Source organism: Chanodichthys erythropterus, chromosome 20, assembly GCF_024489055.1.
Source record: "Chanodichthys erythropterus isolate Z2021 chromosome 20, ASM2448905v1, whole genome shotgun sequence".
NCBI classification, from domain to species: Eukaryota; Metazoa; Chordata; class Actinopteri; order Cypriniformes; family Xenocyprididae; genus Chanodichthys; species Chanodichthys erythropterus.
Window position 1 is genome coordinate 21,406,320 of NC_090240.1, and position 13,835 is coordinate 21,420,154.

The window sequence follows — 13,835 nt, forward strand, 5'->3', positions numbered from 1 at the left end:
TATCAAGTTTACCCCTTTAAAAATCATCTTGAAAAGAAACAAATTGTCCAGTGGAGAAAAGTTTTATTTTAGAAAATTCTTTCTTGTTTTGGTCTGTTGGCAATCTCTGAACATGACAATGTAATGATTACCAATTAATTTGACAAGAATGTGAATATTTCATAAATAATACTATATATATATGTATGTGTGTATGTATTTTTTTTTCTTTGAAGGACATTTTAATAACATGTACAGCATTTATGTATTCTCTAAAAGTCAAATATGGCAACAATGTAAAATCAGAATGTACATTATTATTATTTTTAAAATACTAATTCAGCCACTTCTGATAAATTGAAAAGATTCAGACATACAGAATCGATAAAACAACCATAATTTACCTCTCTTTTTTTGCCTACACGTGGTGTTTGCAGGGCTAGCAATATTGTTAGCACTGCTGTAAATCATGTTGCATGTTAAGGCCGATTCACACCAACACAAATGTTTGGCACAAATATTCTGTCCGATTTTAGGACCTGTTCAGACCAATGCATAAAAACGGACTGAATGAAAATGCAATTTAGCTCTCTGACAGTAGGTGGCGTTTATTTAAAAAAAAAAAAAGGGCTGGAATACCCCAGTAAACAAAGCACTGCTTAACTGTCTGTTCATGTCATGACACCTACTCATCACGAATAAGGAAATCAAAAAGTATATACGTGTCTTCAAACATCCGTCCAGATTCAGACATCAAACAAGCACATAAAATAAGAGTACAAAGAGACGAAAGCCCGTTTACTGTTGCTCAGCAAAGTAGCCTGTTCGCCACTTAGTTGTAGTTTTATGTAACATGAATCTTATTGGTTGGCCAGTTTTCTTAGATGGAAAAAAACACCTCTCTGTAAAAAATCCATCACATTGACGGCATGAAAATCTTTGTGTTGGTCTAAACTAACACATTACCAGTCGTTCACTCAAATTAAAATATTTATAGCATCAAATTTTGCAATTGTCTTGGTGTGAACAGGCCTTGAGCGAGTAATGAACACAACAGCCACTGCAGCAGAGTACTCTTACACACCATAGAGGGCCCTGAAAAACTCATCACAGCATGTTGAGTCCAAATAAATGTTGGAATGACTCGATCCTCGACACACTTGTAGTCACCCACAGGTCTTCGGGTCCTGTTTTGAGTATCAGTTAGAATGAATCTTGCATTACTTTGGTAGTCTCAGATAAATCATACCCATACCGTTGTGTTGTTCTCAGGAGGTTTCTCCTGTCGAACAAAATGATGTCATGTTAATGGAAATGCAATTGTGCCATAACAGTTTAGCTCTCAAAATATGTTGTTTTGAAATGATGTGTATGAAGAAGCCTTACCCGCTGCTGTTGTATGTAGACCACAGCATCATGGACTGTAACAAAGATATGCTGAGGATTCATGTAGTTCATGAGCCCGCTGGATGTGAGAATTTTCAGTACACTCTCTACAGAAGAGAGAAAATATTACTCTCAGGAAATAGTTTGGAAGTTTTGTCCAAGTATATACCAAGAAACTCACCATTGCAGTTAGCCAGGTATACTGTTACCCCAATCTTCTGGCACTCCATGCACATCTGTGACAGGATATATACGTACCGTGGTGTGAGCATATGACATTATTCACGAGGATGCCGACCAGTGTCAAAACAAAACGCTCACCTGTATGAATAACCGAGCTCCCGCAACATCCACAAAAATGACACTGCTGCAGTCTATCAACACGGCCTGGACTTCACCCTCAGCCATCTCTGCATTAAACAAATGAGAAAAACCCTTGGGTGTGATTGGTCTGAAATAAAAGACTCTTTAGATGCTACCAAAAAAGTGGGAACGCACCTGATCTGAACAAATCATTCTTTGAAGAAAATGAACTGTCTGCAACTCCTTGTTCCTTGAAAAACAATAAAAAAATCAGATGTTTTCTTTTCATAATCTGTTATTTTGTTGTTGTTAGAAGAAAATCTCCAAAATATCAAGCCAAAGATGTATCAAAATAATAATACATGACTGATTACTGTTACAGGTAATGAAAATGCTGCTTCTTTTTTGGCATTACGGTGATTTTAAAACCACTTAAATGCAGGTAAAATAAAACCGCAGCTATCAGACTCCAAAATGTAATAAAAATAAAATAATGTTTAGTACACTATGTAAATTTTGTCCCTCTAGTGGTTAAAAAACAAAACTGCATGCTTTTTACAGAAGAACTTCAGCTCTGTGTGACTGTGCAGATGACACTTAACTGTGTTTGAGAGCTACAGTACATATGGCAATTTATCTGTTCTGAGTAATGAAAAAACGCCATCTCCCCCACCGCTTTTACAACATTTCAAATCCCTCAGTTCTCGCATCTCCAAAAAGCCAATTCAATGTTGATTCTCATTTTATTACGAGCTCTATCGCATTCTCTTTTTGCCAGCAGACTCTCGTCTGTTAGCTGTTTTTTTAAAACGGATGATTCCCTGGAGGTTTGAGATTTAGCTGCTCCAGGTCAACCTTTCTCACTCATTGTGACAAAGAACCTAGGCACTCTCACACCATACACGCGGCATGGACGGGTGAGTGGCATATTGTCTGTGAAAACCATCCTGTCAGGTCTAAAATATACACACTTAATAGGCTTGTCACAGTGAATCAGGGTTAGACAAAAATACTTTTTGGAAGAGGGATTGATAATATATTGACTCATTATTTAAATCTTGTTAATTTTGAACAAAATAAATATACATAGTATACCTTTAAAGGTGCCCTAGAACTGTTTTTAAAAAGATGTAATATAAGTCTAAGGTGTCCCCTGAATGTGTCTGTGAAGTTTCAGCTCAAAATACCCCATAGATTTTTTTTTTAATACATTTTTTTAACAGCCTATTTTGGGGCATAATTAGAAATGAGCCGATTCAGGGTGTGTGGCCCTTTAAATCTGGTGCTCCACATAAACAAAGTTCAAACAGCTAATATAACCCTCAAAATGGATCTTTACAAAGTGTTCGTCATGCAGCATGTCTAATCGCGTAAGTACAGTGTTTATTTTGATGTTTATATTGATTCTGAATGAGTTTGAGGCTGTGTTCCGTGGCTAACGGCTAATGCTACACTGTTGGAGAGATTTATAAAGAATGAAGTTGTGTTTATGAATTATACAGACTGCAAGTGTTTAAAAATGAAAATAGCGACAGCTCTTGTCTCCGTGAATACAGTAAGAAACGATGGTAACTTTAACCACATTTAACAGTACATTAGCAACATACTAACGAAACATTTAGAAAGACAATTTACAAATATGACTAAAAATATGATATCATGGATCATGTCAGTTATTATCGCTCCATCTGCCATTTTTTGCTATTGTTCTTGCTTGCTTACCTAGTCTGATGATTCAGCTGTGCAGATCCAGACGTTACTGGCTGCCCTTGTCTAATGCCTTTCATAATGTTGGGAACATGGGCTGGCATATGCAAATATTGGGGGCGTACATATTAATGATCCCGACTGTTACGTAACAGGCGGTGTTATGTTGAGATTCACCTGTTCTTCTGAGGTCTTTTAAACAAATGAGATTTATATAAGAAGGAGGAAACAATGGAGTTTGAGACTCACTGTATGTCATTTCCATGTACTGAACTCTTGTTATTCAACTATGCCAAGGTAAATTTAATTTTTGAATCTAGGGCACCTTTAATAAACAGTTTTTAGGAAGGGGCGGCGGAATCGCGGGGGCCCTACGAAATTGCGTGCTTTGCATGGTGGGTAAACACACTACTGAACATATTCCGTATAAATTGATAGATTGATCATCTTACTACAGAGTTTATGGCCTCTCTCTCTCTCTTCTCCATGGCCTTCAAGGCTTTCTCTCGGCTGCGTATCCTCTCAGGCGTGAGGCCCAGAAGCTGAGCCATATCGGCCTTGAAAAAGCTACGGTTCCCATAGTAGATAGGCCCATTGTAGGTCAGGATCTTCACACCAGGGACTTCATAGCACTACGGTACAGAGGGATGGAGAGGGTATAACCATATTACCAGTTACACAACAGAGATGTGATTAAGACAAATGCAACAGAGCAAAGGTTAATCGATTGCACTTCCAAATGCACCAGGCCCAATTCTAATCATAGTAAATTACATTATATGTGGTAATAAGAATAGAAACTTAATATGACTGACTCTGTTGACTCACTTTATTATGGTTGTTGATGGATCTGTAAATCTCCGTGTTGGCGGCTCTTCCTAACACAGAGCAGCTGGCCCTGAAAACAGAAAGTTTACTATGAGTTCAGGGACATCTTTTTGTCTCAACTTTATCTCCCCTTTCCTTAAATGTGAATTTCATATCCGCCAGGAGAGGAAGGTTGTTTTGGAACACAGGGGTCTGTACGGGATACTGGTTTGCTGTTTTTATACAGCCCCTGAGCTTTGGAAAGCATAATTAAAGGATGTAGTAAACATGATTATTAAAGCAGATAAATACACAAATCTAATTAGGTAGTTTCAATCTCAATTATATTATGTACTCAATACCTTGTTTCACTGGGGCTGCTCTAGTTGGATTGCTAATATCGTTATCTCTATACAGTCGGAATGATACTCTAATTCAGTGGTTCCAATCTTTCTCCCAGAGGATCTCTTTTTAAATGCTATATGTTTCACAACCCTTCTGAAATCTAAGCATATTTGTAATTAAATTTGATTTACACAGAAGTACCCTGTATCCACAAACAATATGGTTATCATTAACATATAAAATTCATCTTTAACGGGAACCCTGTGCATGCTTTTCTTCAGCATGTACATTCAGGTGTCATTTTTATTGCTTGCCATACAAATATTATCACACAATTATATGTTGCATGATGTTGTTGGATCAGAAATTGTTTTTTAAAAAAAACTAGGAATTTTTGACAGGTATAGAGCTGTTCGGACTGGTTTAGCCATAGTAGTTTTTTAATAATTTTTTATTATATATTAATTTATAATCTATTATCTATCTTTATCAAGTGTGCTGCACACATCATGAAAAGTTAAAGGATTAGTTCACTTTCAAATGAAAATTTCCTGATAATTTACTCACCCCCATGTCATCCAAGATGTCCATGTCTATCTTTCTTCAGTCTAAAAGAAATTAAGGTTTTTGATGAAAACATTTCAGGATTTTTCTCCATATAGTGGACTTCAATGGAGCCCAAATGGTTGAAGGTCAAAATTACAGTTTCAGTGCAGCTTCAAAGCGTTCTACATGATCCCAGATGAGAAATAAGGGTCTTATCTAGAGAAACCATCACTCATTTTCTAAAAAAAAATTAAAATTGTATACGTTTTAACCATAAATGCTCATCTTGAACTAGCTCTCTTCCTCTTCTTTTCTATTTGAATTCCAATAGTGTAGATGCTGCTAAGTGTATTACTGCCCTCAACAGGTCAAAGTTTGAACTAAATTGTCATATTCAATATGCTAGTGCAAGTATATAACAGTTAGTTCAAACTTTGACCTGAGGCGGGCAGTAATACACTTAGCAGTGTTTACATAGCAGGAATTCAAATAGAAAAGAAGAAGAGAGCTAGTTTAAGATGAGCATTTATGGTTAAAACATATAAATTTTATTTTATTTTTTTAGAAAATGACAGATCGTTTCGCTAGATAAGACCCTTATTCCTCGTCTGGTATCGTTTAAAGCCCTCTGAAGCTGCACTGAAACTGTAATTTTGACCTTCAACCATTTGGGCTCCATTGAAGTCCACTATATGGAGAAAAATCCTGGAATGTTTTCATCAAAAACCTTAATTTCTTTTCAACTGAAGAAAGAAGGACATGAACATCTTGGATGACATGGGGGTGAGTAAATTATCTGGAAATTTTAATTTGAAAGTGAACTAAACCTTTAAGACAAAATATTTAGATTGCCCCCCTGGTGGCTGGCTGCAGTATAGCCCATAAACCATGTCCTCTCTATGTAATCGAATGGGACATGAGCCAAACTCAAAGATGAGTAAAGTTTGTAAACAAACTTTGATGTTGGCTTGAGAAAGCCTAGCCTGAAAGTTTGAAGTAACTGTAAAAGCTTGAAGTGTGAAATAGTTTTATTTTAGGTAGTTCAAGTTTTTGATTTTCCAATAAGTTTTGTTTTAGTTAGTTATTTGATGCTTTAAAAAGGGTGTGTAACATATTGACAGCTTTGCTAATAAAAAACAGAACAAGTATTAAGCATGCGCATTACATCACTGTTTTCACAAATTCAAATTTTTTTCGTTTACACGGGGTTTACACTGGGATATTTTGGCTCATTTTTCTACAGTGGAAGGAAGTGGAAACTTATAGTCCAACTTTTTTTTATAGTCTATAGTGAAATCATTAATTCCTCTAAAATAAAGTATGTTTAGTGACCCTAAGAGGGCACTAATTACCCCTAGTGGAGGTCACGACCCTGCTCTAATTTATACTAAATATTTCAAAAAGTGACAGTATGCCCATAATGGTAAGTGTCACTGCATTTTATCCAATGAATAGATTTACACAATAAATTTGTAACAAAATTACTATATAATGTCCTGTAGATACCTCTGTGTGCGACAGATAACTGTCATCATGGAGAAGACCACCCCAATGGCCAGGCCCAGGTCAACATTTAGCACAACTACTGACAGCCAGGTCACAAGCCACACCATCTGCTCAAACATACATAACCAGAATTGACAGCTGATAATTAAAGATATTTAGCACTTTTCTGGGAACGAGAAGTGGTAAAAACGTACAAAATCGATTTTGCTGATTCTCCAAAGCTCAGGAAGATCCTGAAACAGCAGAAACATCTGTCTCAGGCTGGTCACGTTTATACAAGCAAGCACTGCCTGGGTGGAGAGAAATGCTGTTGGTTATATTGATAATTCCTTTAAAGAGAACATAAATTCAAAACGTACCCTATTTGTTTTGCTAATACATGTCTATGAACCATAAGTCAATATTACTCTCAAGAAATATCCCAGTAAATACTCTATTTCACTCTTAAAATTTGTCACATTATGCAACTTAAATGTATTGCAAATGTGTCACTGGTAAACTCGGCTAACAAAAAAAAAAAAAGTTCTAAGAATGTTTGATAACATTTTGAAATCGTTTGAAATCAGGCTTTAGCATATCATTAACTATGACCGCTCTGAAGCAGGAAAGTCTCAAGAGAAGCCAGGTTATCATTGATATGAAAAACTGTGTAGATTTATCAATATAGCGATTCTGTTACGATGTTATGATGAACTATATGCCTTTCTCCACTGACATTCTGAGTTGTTCAAAGCGTTTGTAAGGATACTGATTGTTAGAAGGCAGCTGTCTGACTCTGAGATGAAGAACAGGAATGGTGTGTGTAACATTAGCAACACATTATTAGCTGTTTGATAAAGTAGTCAAGCAAAAGGCTTTCATATTAATTCATATTAATTAATGACAGAACCGTCGCAAGGGCTGTGCCAAGTGTGTGAGCGCATACGGGCTTGTGCCAAAGTAAAGTGCCAGCTGACTTGAAGTAAAGCCAATAAAGTTCATGATTTTGTCCTTCAAAATATTTTAATACTATAAAACAGCTAAAACAATATTGCTCTGAGCGTGTGTGTGTGTGTCCGTGATTCGTGTGCATATTCAGTCAGTGTGGCAGGTCAAGTTCTGAGAGAGCTATTCAGTCCATTATAAATGCTGATTTTGGCCGCCTCTGGAATGGATCAAACCATAGATATTAGCCTACCTGATAACTTCAAGTAAATACGCTGGAAATCTGTGCTCATTCAAGGATGTGCATTTATTTCATGTAGCCACAACACAAACAACAAATTGCCTCTTCACTGCAGCAACAGTAGACTCTCTGAGTTGGTGTGAACGAGTGGAGGTGGGGCTAATTTGCATATTCATTGATCCGTGTATATTAAATTTTTGGGCATCATTAACTATGCACCGATTCAGCGCGCGGCTCCTTTAAATCGCGTGCTCCTGCCCCCCGAGCTCTCGACTATAATACAGTGCATTTACAAAGTTCACACAGCTAATATAACCCTCAAATGGATCTTTACAAGATGTCCGTCATGCATGCTGCATGCATGCGTTGGATCATGTAAGTATAGTATTTATTTGGATGTTTACATTTGATTCTGAATGAGTTTGATAGTGCTCCGTGGCTAACGGCTAATGCTACACTGTTGGAGAGATTTATAAAGAATGAAGTTGTGTTTATGAATTATACAGACTGCAAGTGTTTAATAATGAAAATAGCGACGGCTCTTGTCTCCGTGAATACAGTAAGAAATGATGGTAACTTTAACCATGTTTAACAGTACATTAGCAACATGCTAACAAAACATTTAAAAAGACAATTTACAAATATCACTAAAAATATCATGTAATCATGGATCATGTCAGTTATTATTGCTCCATCTGCCATTTTTCGCTATTGTCCTTGCTTACCTAGTCTGATGATTCAGCTGTGCACAAATCCAGACGTTAATACTGGCTGCCCTTGTGTAATGCCTTGAACATGAGCTGGCATATGCAAATATTGGGGTCATACATATTTATGATCCCGACTGTTACGTAACAGTCTGTGTTATGTTGAGATTCGCCTGTTTTTCGGAGGTCTTTTAAACAAGTGAGATTTACATAAGAAAGAGGAAGCAAGCAATGGAGTTTGAAACTCATTGTATCTCTTTTCAATGAGCTGAACTTTTGTTATTCAACTATGCCGACGTAAATTCAATTTTTGATTCTAGGGCACCTTTAAGTTAATGTTTAATGATTTTAAACATTATAGGAACATTACTTTTTAAATTAACATTTTGAAACAAGTAGTAACATTTAAGAAAATTAGCCAAAGTTCTAAGTATGTTTCGTTTTAGCTGGGAAGGGACTCTTACCTTGGGTAAGAAGTAAAATAGAGGTCCTATCAGTAGAAGTACAATAAGAACGACCAGACTTGTGAACAGTCCTGCGAGCTGTTGAAGAAAAAGGATTTTATTGTATCAATAGCTACTCTAATATGTTTGACAAACAAAACAAAACTTATACAGAAAATCATTAACTTAATCTTCTAGCAGGGAATATACTACAGCAAAATGTTAATTTCATTTTCTCAGCATGACCTTTGCAACATAATATTGCTTAGTTTTCTAACATTTATTAGAAATTAGTATTAGTGGCTGAACAGCGAACAGTAGAGGTGATCTCAAACAAACCAGTACCTGTGTGTGAGCTCCGGCACTCTCCAGTATGTTGGTAGTGGCCAGTGTAGCTGAATTGGGGAAGCAGGTGAAGAGAGATGACACAGTGTTGGAGATCCCATGTGCTAAAAGCTCCTACAACAACAAGAACAATGTCTTTTTATAAGTAACACAATTTCAAACCCGTAACCATGGTTTCACTAGCACCATCAAAACTTTTCAGAACTTTAATTATAAAGTATTTACCTGATTTGGATCAATGGAGTATCCATGTTTATCAGCATAAATCATGGCCAGAGAAACAGACACAGCGTAGGCAACAAGGGTGATAGCAACTGTGTCACCAGCAATTTCTGGAACTGTCTCCAATGCAGGCAGACGTGGCTCAGGGAAGCTGAAAAAAATGTAGCTTTAAATTATAGTTGGTCCCACTTTATATTATGTGTCTTTAACTACTGTGTACTAAAATTTTAATTAATCATTTGAGAGAACGCACTTGTTGTGTACATACAGTTTTTAACACTGTACTTATATTTAAATATATATATATATATATGTACCTGCATGTAATTACAGCTGTAATTAATTACTATAATTATATATAATTACACTGTTTTACACATTAACCCACCCTTTAACCTACCAAGGAAATGTTTCTTGAACACCAAATAAGCATATAAGAATAATTTCAGCTTTACCATCACAGGAGTAAATTACATTTTAAAATATCTTAAAATATAAAACAGCTATTTTACACTGTAATAATATTTAACAACATTAATGTATTCAGTAATGATATTATTGTATATCGAATAAATGCTGCCTTGGTGAGCATGAGACTTCTTTTAAAAACATTTAAAACTCTTACCGATCCTAAACCTTTGAATAGTAGTATATAACATTACTATTGATGAATATTATGAATATAATGTATTAAATACAAGAATATATTACCCTGCTGGAATATGTCCTACTATCTGTATGTCATACTTGGAATCCAGAGAAAATGCATATGTAATTCCCGTTGCAATTATTACCTGCAGGAGCCACAACAGAATGGAAGATTATTTTTCACAATGCAGACAACAGTAGAAAATAAGATGATGAAATCTACCAAACTAGTTGGCTGGTGAATGTCAAATATTTGTACAAAAGTTCATTTGCTTATTTATGTCTCTAAATCTTCTCAAATGCCTGTTGTGAAGTGCAAACTCACTGTGATGATCTCTATAGGGATGGGAGTGCGGAGACGCTCCCGAAAGCGTGAGTTGACCTCTTTAACTGGCACCAGAACAGCCAGGCAGAGCAGTGAGATCACCAGCTCCGCCAAATTAGTTTGGGGCACATTCTCCATCACAGAAGCCAGAGTCTGTGGGTTTAAAGGGACCTTCTGACATGCCTGATTCATTTGTGCTCAGATATATTCACTGACGCTGCTGCAGTTGTTACTAGAATTATTAAACTAATAACCAGAATAGAAAAAAAACGGAATATGTTATGCTTTTTCTGACCTTAAAAAGAGAGAAGGAGCCAGCATAACGGGGTAGTCGTAATCCCAACATGCTTTGCAGCTGTGAGACAGTCACATGGAAGGCGGCTGCACTTGTGAATGCCTTAACAATCGGTTCTGAGAGGTATGTGGAAAGGAAACCCAACTGGAGGCCGCACATGCATAGCTGAGACAATACAAACAAGCAACACGCTCTCATAAATTCTGTTTAAATAGAGTGCTATGTGTTCAAATAGAGCAGATATCGTTTACCATCATTATGCCGGAGAGAAATGCTACAGCTGATGCCACCCCAATTCTCTGGGCCTCAAGCTCTGCAGCCTCTGGGCTACTGGAATTCAGAGCGAGCGGGATGGGAACCAGTTGCTCCACCACTGAGCCAGTCATCAGACTCAACACAGCAAAGGTACCTGCAAAAGTCAAACCCTTGGATAATGATATTTAATTTTCTTGATTAAACAATGAATGGTTAAACATGGTTGAGGATTAAATAGTTTTTTCACAAAGCCAAACTCTGGTAAATGAAGGTCTTTTACCTGTGGAAACGTGGTGACCAGTGCCGAAGAGCATATAGATAACCACAGGAAAGAAGGATGTGTAAAGACCATAGACAGGAGCCACCGATGTCAACAAAGCAAAGGCCATTCCTAACAACCACAACAACAACAACATAAATGTTAATGTTTATGTTGTCTTGAATATGAGTCAAAGACATGCGTATTTCATCTATTAAATTAAAATACATTAAAAGTTACATTCACACAAATCTTAAATAGGCTTATGCATTTTCTATGATGAACATGTTATGAATTTCGGAATTATTTGCAGCAGTCTGTATGTATTTTTAATACGCCGAATCAAACTCGCTGTAAAACGCGTAACGAATATGCAGAACGCCATATTGCTGTCATGTGACAAAAAACTTTATATATATATATATATATATATATATATATATATATATATATATATATATATATATATATATATATATATATAATTTTCTGTTTTTTGTATTATCCCTGACATGTATGGTTATATGTAGCTACTCTTGTTTGTAAACTATATTTTGTTCTTGCTAATATTCAGTTTAAAAAAAAAAAAAAAAAAAAATTTAAACTTTAGTTTAAAGCAAATATATAAAGCAAAAAATTATATAAAGCAAAAGTTTTGTTGAATACGAATGGAGTAAACATAAAACGTCTCGATATTTGTTACTCAAAATTATCTCAAAACTAATAAAAGTAGGCTAATTATGAAATTGTGTAGGCTACTCGTGTATTCAAGTTGCAAATAAATGATTTTAACTCTTTTTATTCGATGGCAATGATTTCGAAAAAAGAAAAATGTGTTTATTTATTTATTTTTTTAAACTTACAAAACCATATGAATCTGACATTCATACATAGATTTACATTTCTAAGAACTTGGCACGTACTTTAAACCAAATTTGTACATTTATATATTTTTAAAAATACAATAATTTAGCATGCTATATAAATGTTGTCAATGATTTTAGCTTATTCAAATAACTTTTTCTTTTTCTAACCTTTTCTTTCTCTTGCTATTACATTAGCCTCCTACAAGTACTACAAACAACTAATTAATTAAGGTTTATTTTTTACCTTGGGGAATGTGTACTATTCCAACAGTCAGTCCCGCTATTATATCTCCTAAAAGCCATTTTTTGAGCTTGTATTTTGGCAGCCAGCTGCACACGGGCAGTCTCTTCTTGAGCAGGTGAACACACTCCACCTGAGAGCAGCTGCATCTCTGCGCCAGTCTGTCGCGGAGCCGCTCTCTCCCTCTAGACTGGGCTTCCGTACCATAAGTCTGTCTGAAGCGATCCTCAGTGTATATATTTCTATACACAGCCACTGATGCGCTCATCTCGTCCTAAAGTGTTCTTCCGAGAGCAAGGTAAATAATCTTCAGAGTTAAACTGCTCCAAACAAGTGCCCAGCCCGTCATTTATAGTAGGAGTCGCTGGAATTTGACATCAGGAACAATTGTATTTTCCTGTCAAGTAGCCAATTGAACAGCAGGGTCTTTTTTTTTTTAGTAAAGTCAAAGTCAGACGGCAAAAAACATGCTACTTTGGAGCTTAATACTTGACAAACCTCAGTGTTAAATGTCCTTCAAGTCTTCCAGGTCCTACTGCTAAAGGCTTTTTACAAAGCAAACAATGACATGAACATTCTCATCTTTAACACATAGACCAGCTCTCAGACCCTCCTCCCCATCATGGCCCGTAACTCTTCAAAAGAGACTCTTTCTTCATGGCTTTAACATGAGGAGTCATGGAGTAGCCTATAGAAAGTGTACAATGTATAGCTCTGTGAGACATCTGCATGATGATCAAAGTGCTATTGTTTACAGGGTGAAGGTGAAACCTCAAACCACAACTATTACTGATTATTAGAGGTGGTCATTTCCGGGAGAGGGTCGATTTCTCCCTGCCTTTGGTGTCTTCATGGGATTTGAGGAACCAAAGCTGCCTTGTGAAGTGTAATGATGATATGTTTTCTTTGCTTCGCTGATCAAACCGCAATATGATTCTGGTGAGCGTGCATTATATTTCATTAACAGATACATTAGTTAAGAGGAAGCAATTTGGGATGAAATGTTTTGGTTATAGAAGTGGAACATCACCCATTGAGTAGCCTAGAGACAAAGTATGGCGTATACAAAAATATTTAATTCAAGAAACTCTTACACCAGTTGCATGTTCTTCATTTCCATGGTCAAGTATTTTCTATTGTCTGAAGAGTAACTTACGTTGATAAAATTGAATGAAAAATGGGTGAGCCTCTAGTTTTAGTGTGAACGTGGTGGAGATCACTTCAGCGCTGGCTCAGCCAACAAAACCATTGACGTTTGTAACTCCAGACAATGTCACGGGTGCCTGAGATTGCAATCTCACAAAATGTACAACCCATAAAACAAAGCATGATACAATATAAATGGAACAGTTGTTTTGGTAATAGCCCAGTATTAGGACGCAGGAATGAACCTCTTCCTGGCCATGTTGTTTGTTGGTTCGTGCAGAATGCCACACACCTGCGCTGGGTCAGACTGGGCAGGCCGCTATCACACTGTAAACTCTT

At 36.4% G+C, this 13,835-nt stretch overlaps 1 protein-coding gene across 3 annotated transcripts; it reads right to left on the bottom strand.

Moving 5' to 3' along the window:
- Positions 1 to 146: 146 nt before the first annotated feature.
- Positions 147 to 12,961, bottom strand: slc26a10 (solute carrier family 26 member 10). 3 transcript variants are annotated; one of them, XM_067372193.1, is made up of 19 exons: positions 12,354 to 12,961; positions 11,265 to 11,375; positions 10,981 to 11,138; positions 10,730 to 10,894; positions 10,435 to 10,587; positions 10,173 to 10,255; positions 9,465 to 9,612; positions 9,240 to 9,353; positions 8,916 to 8,993; positions 6,774 to 6,869; positions 6,580 to 6,686; positions 4,204 to 4,273; positions 3,828 to 4,007; positions 1,864 to 1,918; positions 1,687 to 1,775; positions 1,547 to 1,601; positions 1,366 to 1,472; positions 1,235 to 1,261; positions 147 to 1,166 (listed from the first exon to the last, which is right to left on the bottom strand). In XM_067372193.1, the coding sequence occupies exons 1-19, from the start codon at positions 12,616 to 12,618 to the stop codon at positions 1,146 to 1,148; spliced, it is 2,082 nt and encodes a 693-aa protein (XP_067228294.1). In that variant the 5' UTR covers positions 12,619 to 12,961; the 3' UTR covers positions 147 to 1,145. The 3 variants fall into 3 exon arrangements, with proteins under 3 accessions (XP_067228294.1, XP_067228295.1, XP_067228293.1); XM_067372194.1 differs by having other exon boundaries at positions 147 to 1,472; positions 12,484 to 12,961; XM_067372192.1 differs by having other exon boundaries at positions 147 to 1,472.
- Positions 12,962 to 13,835: the final 874 nt, after the last annotated feature.